The 17,078-nt window shown below is 43.7% G+C and overlaps 1 protein-coding gene across 1 annotated transcript in view; it reads right to left on the reverse strand.

The window, feature by feature from the left end:
* LOC103604711 (transmembrane protein 132C-like) overlaps positions 1-17,078 on the reverse strand; it is a gene marked incomplete at its 3' end in the record, with an annotated part of 225,599 nt that overhangs the window by 99,073 nt on the left and 109,448 nt on the right. Inside the window, exon 3 of the mRNA XM_008589287.1 lies at positions 16,133-16,279. Coding sequence (XP_008587509.1) covers positions 16,133-16,279 — 147 coding nt within the window. The remainder of the gene's footprint in view (positions 1-16,132; positions 16,280-17,078) is intronic.

Consider the following 17,078-nt stretch of genomic DNA (forward strand, 5'->3'; position numbering starts at 1 on the left):
ACCGGTCTGTATGTGGGATCCGACCCCTCGGCGGGAGCGCCACCGCGCTCCCAAGCGGCACACTGTAGCAGTGCGCCACCGGGCCGGCCCATAGTATGTGTTCTTAAAGAGCAGCTGTCATTGCAGAAAATCCTGAGAGATGCTTCAGGAACAGGGTGAATCCCAGGTCACAAACACTGTGTTGGAGTTCCCCAGGAGTTACTAGGATGGGTTGGGAGCAACACCTTAAAAATCTACAGCACAATTCCCATGTTGAGTGGTAATCTCAGGCTATTTGAGAGCCAAGTCATTTCTGAACAAATAAAATATGAGTCTCATAGGATCAAAAAGCTTATTAATAATGTGTGGTTGAGGGTGGTGGTGGTGTAAATTGGTACAGACTCTGTGAAGATAACATGCTAATACCTATACAATTTGTAAGTGCCGATGCCATTTTACTCTACTAGTCCACTTCTAGAATTCATTTCACAGATATAATCACAAAAGTGCCAAATGGTATTTGGAGAAGGTTATTCAAAGCAGTACTTCTAAGCAAAAGACTGGGAACCTAAATGCCAGTTAATAGGGGGTTGGTTAAGATAAATTATGCTATAAGCCATAATATGCAGATGTTTCTTTAAAAAAGAAGAATAAGAACTTTATGTACTGGTATGGAAAAATTGCAAGATACAGTGTCAGGTTGAAAAAAAAAGAAGTGAGGTTATTTGAAGTTGGGGTGGGGGAGAAAATGAGTGCATGTGTGCGCGTGTTTGTACGCGTGTTTGCAAATACATAAAATGTCTTTGGAAAGGCATATGATAAACTGCAAATGTTGATGACCTTTGGAAAGGGGTGCTGGGTGCCTGGAGGGCAGGGAAAAGTATTTGCAAGTTTGTATACTTTTTGAGTTCGGAACTGTATGTATGCATTACCTATTACCCTACCCCCAAATAAATTAAGATTAAAAAAACAAATAAAACTATGTGGAGAAAATGTGCCTAAAGTGACAAATGACAACCAGCTTTGGACCTTTGGTGTTGGCTTATAAATAGTCAATATAACGAATATTCAATCCACAGGTGCCCCCAGGCTCCTGTTGTTCCTCTGACTGGGTACTGCCATCTTTTACACTTTCAGGTTGCCCCAAGGGTGGGAGCAAAGGCCAGAGCTAACCAGTTATTGAAACTACAACAAGGGTGTGAGCCGAGAGGATCATCGGGGGTGAAGAGGCAGGTGAGCAGGATAGAGTGTCAGGTGGAACTCTGGGATAGAGTCCAAGTCAGCAGGGCAGTTCAGCTGAGTGTCTAGCATGTGCCACCAGTGGGAAAGAATGCCACGCCTTTGTCGCCATAATGCAAGGAATTCTGGACCATTGTGTAAAAATGCCAGGAAAAACTTAAGGAGGATTTGCTCCATGGAAAACACACTAACACTCTATGTGGGCATTTCATATATACTAACTCCTTTAATCCTCACAAGTACGGCACAATAAAGGTACTATTATTATTTATCATCTTATTTTCATATAAAACCCCAAAAGACTGACTAATTTGCACAAAACCATACACTTTCCAAGTAGAAGAGCTGAGACTTGAATCCAGGTTGCCTGGCTGGCTGAAGATGGCCGCATTGTTCTTCATGGCACCATATTGTTTTGTGAAATACTTGCAAATACATGCATCTGGAGACCAAAAAGTTTATCTTTGGTGCAGGGGAAAAAAACCCATTAAACTTTTAAAAAAGAAATAGTTCATTTCTACTGTGGTTTGCTATTTTCTCATGCAGATCAGCCAGGTATGAAAAGGACTCTAAATCTCAACACATTCCCTAAAATTTAAAGAATTTAGAAAAGGTGGATAAAACCAGTATCTCATGGCAGCACAGTAGTGGCTGGGAAGATTCCAAACATGTTCTCTGAGACACATGGAGACTTGGGGTTTTAGAAAGCTGTCCCCACAGCCCTGTCTTAGTATCCAGTTTGCTCTCTAAGGACAGTAACAGGAACTGCTTTAGAAGAAGAACCTCACCTGTGCCTCTTTGTAAGACAGGGTCTCTAAGGTGAGATTACCATAGAACATTGGCTTCAAAGCCTTTCCTTGGGCCGGCCCGGTGGTGCACTGGAGGGTGCGCCACTTGGGAGTGCAGCGGCGCTCCCGCCGAGGGTTCAAATCCTATGTGGAGACCGGTTCCCGCTCACTGGCTGAGCGCAGTGCGGGCGCAACACCGAGGGTTGTGATCCCTTTGCCAGTCCCCGGTATGGGCGTGACACCGAGGGTTGGAATCCCGTTACCAGTCAGTAAAAAAGACAAAATGGAAAAAAAAAAAAAAAAAAAAAAAAGCCTTTCTTTAATTATTGGTCTGGCAAGAGCTTGAGAGACTTGTTAACTAGACACAATAAGTCATTTTAGGACAGATGCTGAGAGATATATTTACTTGATACATTTGCAGTTTTCACCAGGGACCACATGTCAGACTGTGATGGAAATGCAGAAAACAGAAACTCTTCATTCTAGCCATGAGAGATCTTAAATAAGGCTTGGGTGCATAAAGCAAAAGCAATAAGCTTCTACAGGTCATGTTGATCCAGGAATTGGGAAGGGCCCCTGAGTGAAAAAAGTCAAGCCCCTCAACATCTCTTCACTTCAGAATCTCTTCCCTGTTGTGGGATCAGTAGGAACACTTAGAATCAGACAGAAGAGGATTAAGATATAGACACTGAACCTTAGTAGTTGTGTGAGTTTGGCAAGTACTTTAATTGTTCTGAGTTCCCCAGTATTCCAGTTAGATGTTACTGTGCTACAAATCACCCCAAAACTTAGTGGTATAATACAAAAACAATCACTTTATTGTCTCTCATAGTTTCTGTGAATCGAGAATTCTGGAAGAGCTTGGCTGGGTGGTTTCAGCTTGGGTCTTTCATGAAGTTGCTGCCAGATAGTGGCTAGAAATGCAAACAAGGGCAGGAGCAGCTGGGGGCTGGCTGGGCATGCTTCTCTTCTCACATGGCTCAGGGGTTCTCTTTGTGGTCTTCCCATATGGGACAGTTAGGCTTCCTCACAACATGGTGGCTTCAGGGAAATAGGACTGCCTTCATGTTGGCTTAGGGCTCTTACAAGACCTCACTCTGGAAGTTACATAGTGTCACTTCTGAGCTGCTCATAGTGCTGAGCAGCACTAGTCAACCAGTCATAAAAGCCTACTCAGGGGCCGGCCCAGTGGCGCACTGCTACAGTGCGCCGCTTGGGAGCGCGGTGGTGCTCTCGCCGAGGGTTTGGATTCCACATACAGACCAGCCGCTCACTGGCTGAGCGAGGTGTGGGCACAGCACCGAGGGTTGCGATCCCGTTGCCGGTCCCGGTCCAGTACGGGCGCGACACTGAGGGTTGCGATCCATTGCCGGTCATGAAAAAAGACAAAAAGCAAAAAAAAAAAGCCTACTCAGTTTCAAGAGGAGGATACAATGATATCACTTTTTAACAGGAGAGTAGGGAGATTCCAGATGAATGTGGGCTGGGTATATTGAGAGCATGTCTGTTGGAAATATTTTTAGAAAAATATAACCTATCACATACAATGTCATCATTTGAAAATTGATCATATTAATATTCACTGTATAGGGTTTTGGAAAAGTGGGTGATAATGTGTACGAAGTGTTTATATTAGTCCATTTCTGTTGCTTGTAATAGAATACTTGAAACTGGATAGTTTATGAAGAAATGAAATTTATTTCTCACAGTTCCAGAGACTGGAAAGTGCAAAGTCCAGGGAACACATCTTGTGAGGGCCTTCTTCTGTGTTGTGACTCTCTACAGCAACAGAGGGTATCATGTGAGAATGGGCTGAGCAAGAGAGAACTAATCTGCTCACTTGCCCTCCTTATAAAGCCAGCAGAACCATGCCCATTACTCCATGAAGGATCAGTCCATTCAAGAGGGCACAGTCCTCACAATCTAATCACCTCTTAAAGGCCATTTCTTTCAAATACCTTAAATGGATTTCCTACCCTTTTAACACTGTTACAATGGGAGTCAAGTTTCTAATACATGAATTTTGGGGGGACACATTTGACCTGTAGCAGTGTCCGACACTGTGAAGTTTCCCCCAGGTGCCACACCCCTAGCATTGGTTTTAATTCCCCAGCACCTATTCCTTCTCTGTAGAAGCATCCTGATTTCCTTTGGGGAAATTAATTTCCTCTATTGTAGGCAGTCTTGCTGGGATGATAAACCATGGGGCTTGCACTTTAAACAGCACCAAGCAATGTAGATGCTCCTTTGGCCATTTCAGGCATCAGATCAAGGTTTGAGATGTCAGATCCCATCCTCCAGGAAAATCCTCCCTTCTCTCAGGCTCTTTCACGCCTCACCTCTACCATTCCTTACCCTACCCCTAGTTGCCTCCAGCACGTTCTCTTGGAAGAGTTCGACTTCTGCAAATGAAAGGAAATACAAATAACCTCAATCATCTTGACCTATAACCTTTGACATAAAGCTTCTGGAAGGTTTTTCCAGGTAGTCAAAGGCCTAACACCTGCTGAAAGTAGGAGAGAGGGGAGATTCTATGGAGAAGTACACAGTTTGTATAGCAATAAATTATCCTGTCACAGATCTTTCCTTGAGCCTTCTATGAATTTGGGGTGGATGGAGAGGAAGACACTTTTAACTCCTTCCTTTGGAAACCCAGAATATAAGTGTATGCAACTGATTGGGAGATTTTAACTTCAAATATCTTTCACAGAGAGAACTTGGTCTGAGCAATTTTCCTTAAGAAAGTGTATTATCTCAGTATATCATTCCCCAAACTCTGCTGAAATTGTTTACACTAAGCACCTACAAGCACATTCATATTCCAGAATTCTCTAAAAACAAATAGCCGAGTACAGTTATACCTATAGAGTAAGCAGTTGAGACTGCTTAAATGAATACTAAGTGGATATTTTATTCACCATTTTTGATGATTTCTGTTTTTTGAAAAGGCCGTCTCGTTTTATTACCTTCCTGATTTACTTCTCTCCCCTGCAGCAGAGTCCCTGAAGCATGATCCTGCCCTTGAATTAAAGAGCTTAGGGGTTGCAACAGCTGCTTCTGTTCCAGGGAGGGGAAGAATGTGACAGGCATCATCTGGTGTTCTATGGAAACGCATGGACCCCAGAAAGTCTCCCCCAAGAACACCTGGAGGATGCTGGCTCAGCTACCATCCACCAAACTAGAAGGGAGGAGACCAGAAGAGCAGCAAGGAAGAAATACATGCCACATTCTGGTATCTTGGTTAGGGCTGGCACTTCATTAAAGATGCAGGTGAGCAGGGATCAGGAACCAGAGTTCAGATGCATATTTACAACACCTGCTGGGAACACAGGAGCGTCTGTGTGATGTAGTCTGTTTAGGAGAGCTTGTGTCATGAAAATGAGGGACAGCTGAGTCTGTGAAGTGGCCAGCCTCATTGACAAATCCCTCCAGAAAAGGTACACAGTCTAGTTCTGGGACAGCTATTTTGCTACGGATTCTATTCCTGGAAGATACAATCAACATCCTAAAGAAAACAGGCATTATTTTGGCTCAAACCGGCCTCTTTTGCACATGATTGACTTACTGATGAACAATTTTCCCAAACTATATTCCTTTTGTTGGATCAGCACAATGATTCTAAAAATCCAAGCAAATGTTTAAAAATTGGGAGATTTCATACGACAAGGAGGATTTTCAGCAGCTCCAGAAAAATCCAAAGATCTGGCTATACAGGGCCTGCAATTTCCACATGGGAAGGCTTTAGAGCCCGAAGAATGACAGCGCCCTTTGAGCAGATCAGCCTGTCACTGCCCTACACCCCACCTCTCAGAAACTATGGGGCATGTACTTTCCACCCCCCTCCTCGATTTACCTGCCTGGTCCCTTCGAATTTGCAAATCCTGCTTAAATGGCTCTGAATTTCACGTGGATGCCCATGCTTGAGTTTTGCTAGATCTGCACCCTCTCAGCTTGCAGCCTTTGAACTGACGGCCCAAATCTTCAGTCTGGATTTGCAATCTGAGGAACATCAACTCCAGGGAACCCCTGCAATGCCTCAGGAAGTGTCTTCCAAAAGAACACCCACTTCCCTTGGTTAAGGCTGAATCACATAGAGAAAAGTGTTTCCCTTTTAGATTCTTTCATAAGATTTAAGGTTAGTTAACAAGAAAGCCTCCTGGCTGGCCTGAAACTAGTCCTGAGCATGGAAAGCTCCAGGGCTGCACGGATGGGAGTATGGGCGGTGTTAGGGACCCCCCCCTTTTTTCCCACCAGGCACTCACAGCTTCTAGCTTCTTCCCTCAGCTACTTTATAGATCTGGTCACCAGCTTTATGTTCTGTCCCCTCATTTCAGTGCTGGATAGAGGAAAGAGTGACAAAATAAAATTAGTAGGGGTATAAACTTGGACTTGGACATCCCCAGGACTCCTCAAAGCAACTCATCTATGCTCCTAATTCAGGATGGGGGAGAGAGAAAGGGCCATGTAGGCATGGAAATGTCCAGCACCAATTTACTTATACTAAAAAGTTAGGAGCAAACAACCAAGATGCTCTGATAGGAGCATCTAAATACATTAAGGTTTATCCACCTAATAAATTATAAGGCAGCCAATTCATAAAACTAAACATGGGGCTGGCAAAGTGCTTTAGCAACATTAAGTTACAAAAGAAGATATAATATATCACAAACTGATCCCAACTATATAAAAATACTTATAAATACTCTGTAAGGAAGTAACGGTAACAGTTACATAAGATGTGGAATATGGGTTTTAAAACATGTTTTGAACATGTTTTTTTCCGATTATAAAAGTAAAATATGGGCATTGAAGAAAATAAGTGTAATAAAAAGATAAAGAAGCAAAAAGAAAGTCTTGGTTTGGAACTGTGTGTGCTGAACACCTCTCTGACTTCTGCTGCTGCTAACACTGGCTAACTGGACTTCAACAGGATTTCTATGTTTTAATCACATTTGCTTGTGCTCACCTTTCATCTGTGCAACTGATATGAGTTTTTACCATTTATTTGTAGACATTAAAGTTATTTTAAAAAGAAAACTTTACCATTTGCACAAGTATTCTATTGAATGCCTTCTTCCTCTGAGTGTCTTCATTCTTTTCTTTATCTGCCCAAGGGTGCAACCCCTTAGTTTGTGAGATCATCAAAAAGATTTAGTGAAATAATATACACAAAGCATTTTTTAAAATGCCAGATACTGTGAAATATAGAGTATTATTCTGTATATTGTCAAACACTATGAAATATACAGAATAATACTGTTATTTCAGTTTCTATTTTTAAGATACTATGGTAGCTTTCCGAAAAAGTTTGTTAACAGCAATATTTTAATAACAAAGCCTGAAAGAAAACTTTAAAAATACACAAGTGAACCAATTTGAGTAAAGATGTTCAGGACATAACAGCACAGGTGCGTGTCGGGAGTTGCACAGGAGGAAGGTACTGGTCCACACAGGGGACCAGGCTTACTGACAACCTTAAGGGTTGCTTTCCCAATGTGGAGCTCCCTACTCATAGGAGAGAACATGCACTATTTAAAGAAACCCTTTTTTTTTTTTTTGGCATTTCCCCTGAGGGAAAGAACTTAAAGTAAGGCTCAGAGAATGCTCGGGGCAGAATCATTTATTAGATAAAGTCACCACATTCGAATCAAGAGGAGCCCAGGGTCAGATTTTCCTTTCTGCCAGACTGGGGAATCAGCTTCATGGGCTTTATGAAACTCTTGGTTAGTTGATCCCCAGTTGCTCAGTCTGGCCTGAACACCCAGGTTTAGAAAAAGATTTAGATCGAGGAAGGGAGATGAATGGGCAAGTGGAAGATACTCCCTAAAGAACATCACTGAAAGGATCGCAAATGTGCACCTGCCTTCAAGCACACCGTCCACACGTTTTTATTACTTTCCCTGTAGCCACAGAGGCACATGCTCCATGCTTGATTCTGTTAGCATCATACTGCTCCGATGGAGGATGATTTGGACGGAATGTTAATTGCTCGCTCAGTTTCACACCCTGTAAATATGAAATGCACTCTAGGAGATTGTTAGCTCAGTTTGCCTGACTGCCGAGATGCTCAGACTGCTCTAATGGTGATCCACGTGACCGGACACTAAATGCCACACAATTTGGTGTGTGCATGGACCAGGCATAAGCTGCCTTCCTGGGTCTGAGGGTTTACAGACAGATGGTTTCAGGACCATAAGCCCATATTCAGAGATTTTTTGCTATGACAGGACAGTGCTCCATCAAAACAACTGTTCTTTTTGACGGTTTTCCTAACAAGTTCTATCTCCCAGTCAAACATATAAGAGGCCACTTCACCAGGGGAGGGAGCAGAGGGCTCTTGTGTTTTTGAGAATCTCAGGCAGGTTCATTAGCAGCAGACCCTAAGATGAAGATTCATTTGCAAGTGATTGATTAGGACAGATTTTTTTCTCCAGGAGAAACTGGTAAGGGAAAAGGAGAAAGGGGAATAGTTTACTTAGGGGGAAGAAGGCATAGGAAGGTATGATTCCAAAGTCCCAGCCTCCAGCATACTCCTGTGGGAAGCTCCCAGTGTTGATTACAATTCAGAGTTGTCTGCAGTGGAGGAGTTTTATACTCCATACCTGTCCGTCATTGACAAGGACACCCCAGGAGGACAAAAACTCCCGGGCTCTTCCAGAGAAATGGAAGAGTGGCAAAAGGGACCCAGTGGACCCAGGTAATTATCTGATGGGAGCAGGTGCAGGATGTTAGACCAAATCTCATTGTTATAGACTGAATTGTGTCCCTCTAAAATTCACATGTTGAAGCCCTAACCCTCAATGCAACTGCATTTGGAGATAGGGCGTTTAGGGATGAAATGAGGTCATGGGAGTGGGGGTGGGGCTAATCCCATAGGATTGGTATCCTTGAAAGAAGAGGGTGAGACACCAGAGATTCTCTCCCTCCATGCACACAGGAAAGACCATGTGAGGACACAGCAAGAAGGCAACAGACCGGAAGCTAGGAAGGGAGCCCTACCCAGAAACCAGCCTTGATAGCAGCTTGATCTTGGACTTCACAGTGTCCAGACTGTGAAACAGTAAATTTATGTTGTTGAATCCACTTAGTTTGTGATATTTTGTTATGGCAGCCCTGGCAGACCAACCCGCCTTTGGCAGTAGAAAGGATTTGAAAAGGAACCTGGGCAGAACAGCATCCACCACACTGGGTGATTCATTGGTTGTGAGGATAAGCGTTTGCTTAAATGAAAGCCTGTTCTTTGAGGCAGAACTTGTATGTTCAAATTACATCTCCACTTCTTACTGAGTGGTCGTGGAAAACATGTTGCCTGTGCCTCAGTTTCCCCACATGTAAAACTGAGATTAGAACTAACCATATCTACCTCAAGTGGTTGTTGGGAGGATTGCATGTGTATATACACAAAGCATTTGGAGGAGCGCCAGGCACAGAGTAGGCACTGCTTGTCTTAGCGATCATGATTCTTTCCTCACCCACTCAACGCCATTGTTTACCATATGGTAACCATGATATAGTCTGTCATTTGCCACATTTACGGTTTGGACAGTCTTTAAGGATCTCTTCCTTGAAGCTCTTGATAAGACTCTTGGCCATAGATTGTTAGCATGGTGACTGCAAAGTATGGGACACTTTATAAATATTTGGTGAATAAATGAACCTGGGAAAGGGGAAGTCCAGATCTTCCCACAGATAGAAACCGTCCAAGAACTTTCCAGCCATAATAGACCTTTTCTGAGCTAAGCAGCCCTTAAACTTGCTCAGGTGTGATGATCATTTCATAGTGCAGCAAATATTCCCTCTCCTCATTGCCCACTGTGTGTAGAGAGTACTTCCTCAGCCTGCTGATGCTGGGCTTGGGCATGTGACATGGTGGCCAACAGGACGCCAGTGGACATGAAATAAGCTGTGGTCTTGGTGGCTGGGTGGTGAGCGACAATGAGAAGAGAGCGTGCTTTGAGTAAGTGCAGTTCCCTCAGCCCCATGTGGAGCAAACAAACTCAACCCACAGCCAGGAGCTAAGCCCAGCTGACTCCTACCCTGAGGCAGAGTCTCCTGCCTGAGTTCCCCAGAGGGTGGGAGTTCTACAGCCCTGGGAGCAGGAAAGTGATGTGTATAGTTGTAAATAATTGAGATTTGAGGTGGATTTTTATGTAGCATGAGGCAGTAGCTGACGTTATTACATAATAATATAGTTTCACAAACCACGTAGATAATTCACAAGTGGAGAGGCCAGATACAAGGTGGTGGGGAGGAATGAAGTCTATGGCTAACTGGAGATTTTATGTGTCCCAAATGAAGTTATTGGAATTTCATTTTTGTGTTTGTCATAAATAACACAGACCAAACAAGTTCAGTTCAGGGACAACCAGTTTACAGGTGCTGAAGAACTAAAAGAAAGCAATGGGACTGCTTTAGAGGATTGCATATGGATGCATTCTTCACGCAGCACATGTTTTCAAACAATTTTAGGGTTTTGTGGAGGCCCTGGTGCCTGTTCATGGCCCTCATTTGAAACTTATGGACTAGAATGACTTCCAGTCCAAGCAGCAACGACAGACATAGTGAACCACTAGCAGTCTGCTAGCTTCAGCTCCCAAATCATTTACCACCACCTCCTGATAGATAAGATTTCCACGTCAGGGGATCAATAGAGGTAGCTTAGTTATGGGGATAAGGGCCAGGTACGTGCTCTGAAGCCATGTTTGTATACCAACACACTATTTTTCTTGGATTTGGAGTATGTTTGGAGTGCCTTTGAAGAAATGGGTATGAATGGAGATGGTTGGCAGGAGGTTAAGAAGCCCTCCCGAACCACCTTCCTGAACCTGCTGTGGGAAACTGAACCTCAAACAGGTGATCAACCCTAAAGTGCAGCCCTCCATGGGCTGACCAGAACAACTGCTGTGAAGCTGTTTCCACCATCCCAGGTGCCCTTGTTTATGAGACAGAACATGGGGATATGCTGCCACCTGAAAACACACCAGTAACTTCCATGACTCAAGTCAGCAACTTGCCTAATTGTGAAAGCTCATGAAGGGCATTCCAAGAGCCAAAGGCAAGGGAAAAACCACTCTCAGCCTCTTCCAATGCTACCACTGCAGCTAGTAATGGCTCTCAGAGTCCTGCTGAGAAGTTCTTGCAGGCAGCCACAAATCATGGAATGGAGGAGCTCAGCTCCAGCAAAGTCCTTGGATAATTAATGGAGCCAACACTCTCCTTGAAGCAAGAATACTCCTTACATACCCCTGGTTACAGCTGTGTGCTTCTGCAGGACCTGGCCAGGGAAGGCACCCCCATTGTCCATGGCAGCACCATACACATAAAAGATCTTAATATTGGATCTTCTCAACTACATCAAAAGCTTCCATGGTAGAAACACTATTCACTGCCCTGGGAACCAAGGAAGGCACACTAACTGACTGGAGCCTGGTACCCCAAGACAGCCAGACCTGGCATTTCAATGACTTAGGACTGAATGGACTTGACATGTTCTAAGAAGACTGTGGCTGTGGTAGGCAAATGTGTCCACATCCTAGTCCCCAGAACCTGTGAATATGTGACCTTACAAGGCAAAGGGACTTTGCAGATGTAATTATAAGTTAAGGATTTTGAAATCCTGGATTATCGAGGTGAGTCCAATGTGATCACAGGTCCTTATACATGAAAGTGGAAGACAAAAAGTCAGAGAAGGGGAAGTGGCAATGGAAACAGAGGTCAGAAGGATGCAGCATGAAAAAAAGACATGACTGGCTAAGTGCAGCTTTGAGGACAGAAACAAAAAGCCACAAGCTGAGGAATATGAGCAGCCTCCGGAAAACAAAGAAACCGATACTTTCCTAGACCTTTCAGAAGGAAGACAGCCCTGCTGACACCTTAATTTCATCTCACTGCTGTGGATTAGATGTTCCCCCCAAGTTCACTGAAGTATGATGCCCATGGTAACAGTGTTGAGAGGGTGGGAAATCAGAGTATAGCAGTGTTGAAAGATGGGGCCTTTAAGTGGTGTTTAGATCACAACGACTATGCTCTTGTGAATGGATTAATCCATTTGTGGAGTAATGGGTTAACGGTTTAGTGGGTTGTCATGGGTGTGGACTGGTGACTTTGTAAGGGGAGCAAGTGAGCCATCCTGCCATATGTTAGCCTGCATCACCACGGGACTCTGTAGAGAGTTCGTACCCAGAAGAAGGCCTGCACCAGATGAACCCCCTGGACCGTGGACTTCCCAGCCTCCAAACTGTAAGAAATAAATTCTATTTCTTTATAAATTACCCAGTTTCAGATATTCTGTTGTAAGCAAAACAGAAAAAGGACTAATATACTCACTGAAACCCATTTTGACTTCTGACCTTCAGAACTGTAAGATGATAAATTTGTGGTGTTTGAAGCCACTAAATGCATGGTCATTTGTTATAGCAACAATAGGAAACTAAAGCAAAGGACACAGGCAATTCAGACTTACAGAACACATGACTAAAGCAGCAGAGTCCCACGTTATAAAGGGTTCCTTCTTTTAGCATTTGTTTACTGTAAAGTCATGCTTCCCAAACGCTATGCTGGAACCTGGGTAGATTTTAGAAGGTATTGGGCCAATAATGTAAAATAACTCGTATAGTTTTGTACTTACTGTGATGCACATTAGAAAATGAAAAAAAAAATGTCTTAAATGTATAATTTCAAGGATACTATTGCTAAAAATGAAGGTGACTTTAAAAAAAACAAAGCAGTTTAAACTTGATTTTAGGAAACTTCATAAGTGAGTAGTGAGTAGTAGAACATGATAAGGTGTGATTTTTGGCGAGGCGCCGGCTGATGCTGAGATGCCTCTGGTGTGTGGCTCATTTTCCAAGCTGATACTGCGGACTTCCCAGCACTATTCTTTCGATAAATTCCACTTCTGCTCAAATAAGAATCGTCACTTTTTGACAAATTTAAGGACACTCACTGATATATGTGGCAGCACAAAGTTTCCCTTTTAATCAGCTGACTTAAGTTAAATTTAAAAAGCAAGGCAAAATTTGAAGATTAGGGAGGTAATAAACAGCTAAGGAAGTGCCAGTTTAAACTATTTGTCACTTACATCCCTCCAGTATATGGCCTCAGCTAGTATGTCCCTGCAACTTTGTTCTGCATCAGCTCCAGCTGAACCTCATCCCTCCTTCTTCTCTTCACATGTTCTCCTGAGCTCACAGGCTGACCACTGGAAGTGCCTCCTTCTGTGCCCACGTGTTATCATTCTCTATTTCTGCATATTCAGTTCTTTCCTCCTATCCCTCAAGGAGTGTTCGGAGGCAACAGCTACTTAAAGCCTTTTCTCCCTTGGAACAGCTGGCCAGGTGTGGTGGGCAGTCTTCCTAAATAGATCCCAATGGTCCCCACCTCCTGCTATTCACATTCCTGTATAACGTCCTCCTCCCAGGTGTGGCTCAGACTTAGTGACTTTCTTCTAACACACAGAGTACAGCAAGAGTGTTCAATGTCATTCACAAGATGAGGTCATAGAACACTGTGATCTCCATGTGCTGGTACTCTCTCTCTCTCTCTGGCTCTTTTCATGTGCTTGCGCTGATGGAGAGGGACACCAGGCAAGGAACTGAGAACCTCTGTCCATAGTCCTCAAGGAACTAAATCCTGCCAAAACCCCATAAGCTTGGAAGAGAATTCATCTCCCCAGGTAAGCCTTTGGATGACCACAGATTCGGGCCAACACCTTAACTGCAGCCTCATAGGGGACCCTGAAGCAGAGAATACCGACTGGTAAGATGTGCCTGGATCCCTGACGCCTAGAAGCTATAAGATAATAAATTGTGTACTGATTTTAACTTCTAAGTTTTGGGGTCCTTTTTACACAGCAGTAGCTAACAAGGACACGGGCCTTTGCTGTCTAGGCGTTAGGAAGTAAGCCCTCCCGTCTTCCACATCATCTAATGCCCTCACTGGGAGTTGCATCCTATCTGGTCCCAGGTGCTCCACACTGTTCAGAGTCCTTGTAGACAAGGTCTGGATCTGATGCAATGGATATGTGCATGGCACAGAGTGTGGATCTCACAATGCTTTCTCAGGGTTAAAGGGAGGAAGTGAGTGAGCAGAACACCCATCAGTGATGAGCTGGTGAATAGGCTCTCCAACAACAAAAAGCCCTGACTTGTGTCTGCCAATTTCCATGATGTAAATACTGTGGCCACGGTTCCAGCTATGATGAGGTCACAGCTCTTACAAGCTGGTATGAATTGGTTTCAGCACACCAATGACACCAGTTCTGCCATAACAACTCCTCTGAAAAGGCACGGATTACCTTCTAAGATATCACATTAGGAAAACTGAGAGTGTGGCAGGCATAGCCAAGCCCCCCACCCCCACCCAGCAGTGGCCAGCCCAGTTGTAATCCTGATAGTAAACAACTCTGGGATTCAAAAGAGAACACATACTGGGCTCGAATCACAGCATGCTCTGCTGAAACATTCAGAATTACTAACCAAGGAGAATCATGCACCGTGTTTACCCTCTCAGCAGACATGACTGGGCTCTAAGTGGTGTTCCTATAAGCCTCAGCACAAAAAGGGTTGCAGCCAGGACTCTTCAGAACTTGCTACTGCCAGGCTTAGCGCTCTCACCCTCACTTTTTTTCTCATTCTGTTCTGACATGAGGAACTATTTACATACATAAATTCACTGTTAATTAAAACATTCACTGTTATTTGCATAATCAACACAAATCTCATGCGTGATTAGATTTTATGTACATTTGATTCAGAAAGTTTAATTTGGCCTTTGATCTCTTGCTTATAACGAGGAATCCATGCCCCCTTTTTTTTTTTTTTTTCTGATCAAGTTCAGAGATTCAGATGCCCAACCTCAACCAAGCTCACCCCCCAGATGTACTAAAAATCCTTCTTGGGGTAATGATGGTGAAGGTTGTTGTTGAAATCAGCAAACTGTTCAGGATGCCAGATGTTTTTCTGGTTACACATTAAAGGAAGGCCTGAGGAAGGGCTTTTATGGATAAAAGAATATCGTGTTTCTAAATAAAGTGGAGAATTTGCAGAATTTTTCATGGTAGCCTTGTAGCATTACTTAAGAAAATGTGTTCAATAATAGAACATTTCTTCACTTAATACTAATCCCTTTAGGAAAATACACTGACAGAATGTATCAAAAACCCTAAAAAATGATCTTACTTTCTGATTCTAAGAAGCCACCTTAAGGAAAAGAGAAGTGGATGAAGATTTATGTGGAAGGTGGTTTACTGCTGCATTATAAGAATACAACTTGGAAACAACCTAAATGCGCATAAATACAGACATGGTTATTTATATGATCTCAAATCCAAGAGATGAAATATTTTGAAGCCATTAAAAACATTTTAAAGGAATATTTAATATCAAGAGAAAACGTTTCCAATATAAGTGAAAATAAGTGTCTGAAAAATCTGTATGTATGATACCAACTGTGTAAAATAAATCTACTATACATTTACTATACACCAATGTTATATATGTATAAAATACTGGAAGAAAATGAACCAACACATTAGCAGTGGGTTATCCTTGGGTAGTAGGGATATCGATATATGATTTAAGGCTTCTTTTTTCCCCTCCTAGAACTGTTTTCCAAACATTCTAAAATGAGTATATATTGCTTTTATGATCGGAACACAATTATTTTAAATAATAACCCGGGATGTCTATAGAGAATCACACATAGCACATTCTTATCTATTATAGCCAGCAATTGCTGACTCCTTTTTTAAAAATTCCTTCTCACGGAAGACTAAATGTAACCCTTTGTGCAAAGGATAAGTGCTTTGTAAGAAAGCATCCTCTGATAACTTGCGAGGGGCAAAGCCCCAAGGAAATAAGTTCAGGTGAAGCGATTCCATAAGCCTCGGCAAAGCAGAGATGACATCACTCCAAGGCCCAAACCACAGAAGTTTAGTGGCAGTGCCCTGCCCTGCCCTGCCGTCGACTGCCAGATGGTATCACAGTTGATGTAACTGCCTCCAGATTTCCGGGCCGTGGGTTTAATAACTGCTCAACAGCGGTTAATGTGAGTCTACATCAAGCCTCTTAGGCAGCGACTGGGCCACCGGGACACGGAGCCGCCCTGCGGAGGGAGGTGCTGCTTACCTGTTGCGCGCGCTCGGCCCCAGGCGCTGGCAGGCCACGGTGGTGGTGGCGTGCTTCCCGCCGTTGCCCACCTCCTGCTTCACGTCCCACTGCCGGGGCTCGCTGGTCTCAGCGCTCAAGATGTTCACCCCCTTCTTCACCTTGGCTCTGTGGGGATAAAGATGGTCAAGAGAGAGCCACAGGATTAAAGACTTGGCCTTTCCTAGTGTGCCCGAGCTCCGCTAAGTGGCTACCCTTAGTTTCTGTTTTGTTTTCCCACTTTTTCATATCCAGTGACCCAGACCGACAAAGCCGCCAGCTAGTGGTGATGCTGGGGACTGGAGGGATGGGAATGGGAGGGGGATCTTCCCACAGACTAGAGAATCATGGAACTTGCTGTCCAGATCTGAGAATGAGGGAAAGGAGCCCCTGGACTTTCACTAGCCTGAGGGGCCATACAGCAGCGTGATCGAGCGCACACACTCAGCCTGCCTGGGCTACTCATTCTGAATTGGGGGGTATTTGTGTCTTGCAAGGGACACTTAGCAATGTCTGAAGACAGTTTTGGTTATCACAATTTGGGGGGAGTTGTCATCTAGTTGGTAGAGGCTAGGAATGAAGTTAAACAGCCCACAGTGCACAGGACAGGCCCTTACAACACGTAATTATCCAGGGCAAGTGTCAGTAGTACCCAGGTTGTGAAACTCTGGTCTAGGTTTACACCCTAACTCCCCACTTTCTAGCTGTGTCCCCTAACTTCCCCACTTTCTGCTGTGTACCCTAACTTCCCCACTTTCTAGCTGTGTACCCTAACTTCCCCATTTTCTAGCTATGTGACTTTTGGCAGGTTATAACCCCTTTGTGCCTCACTTTCCTCATTATAAAGCAGCCCTTTGTAATTGAGATGATTAAATATATTGACTCATAGGAAGAGATTAGAACAGTGTCGGGCATATACTATGCACTC

This window comes from Galeopterus variegatus, unplaced genomic scaffold (genome assembly GCF_000696425.1).
Source record: "Galeopterus variegatus unplaced genomic scaffold, G_variegatus-3.0.2 Scaffold5357, whole genome shotgun sequence".
Classification (NCBI taxonomy): Eukaryota; Metazoa; Chordata; class Mammalia; order Dermoptera; family Cynocephalidae; genus Galeopterus; species Galeopterus variegatus.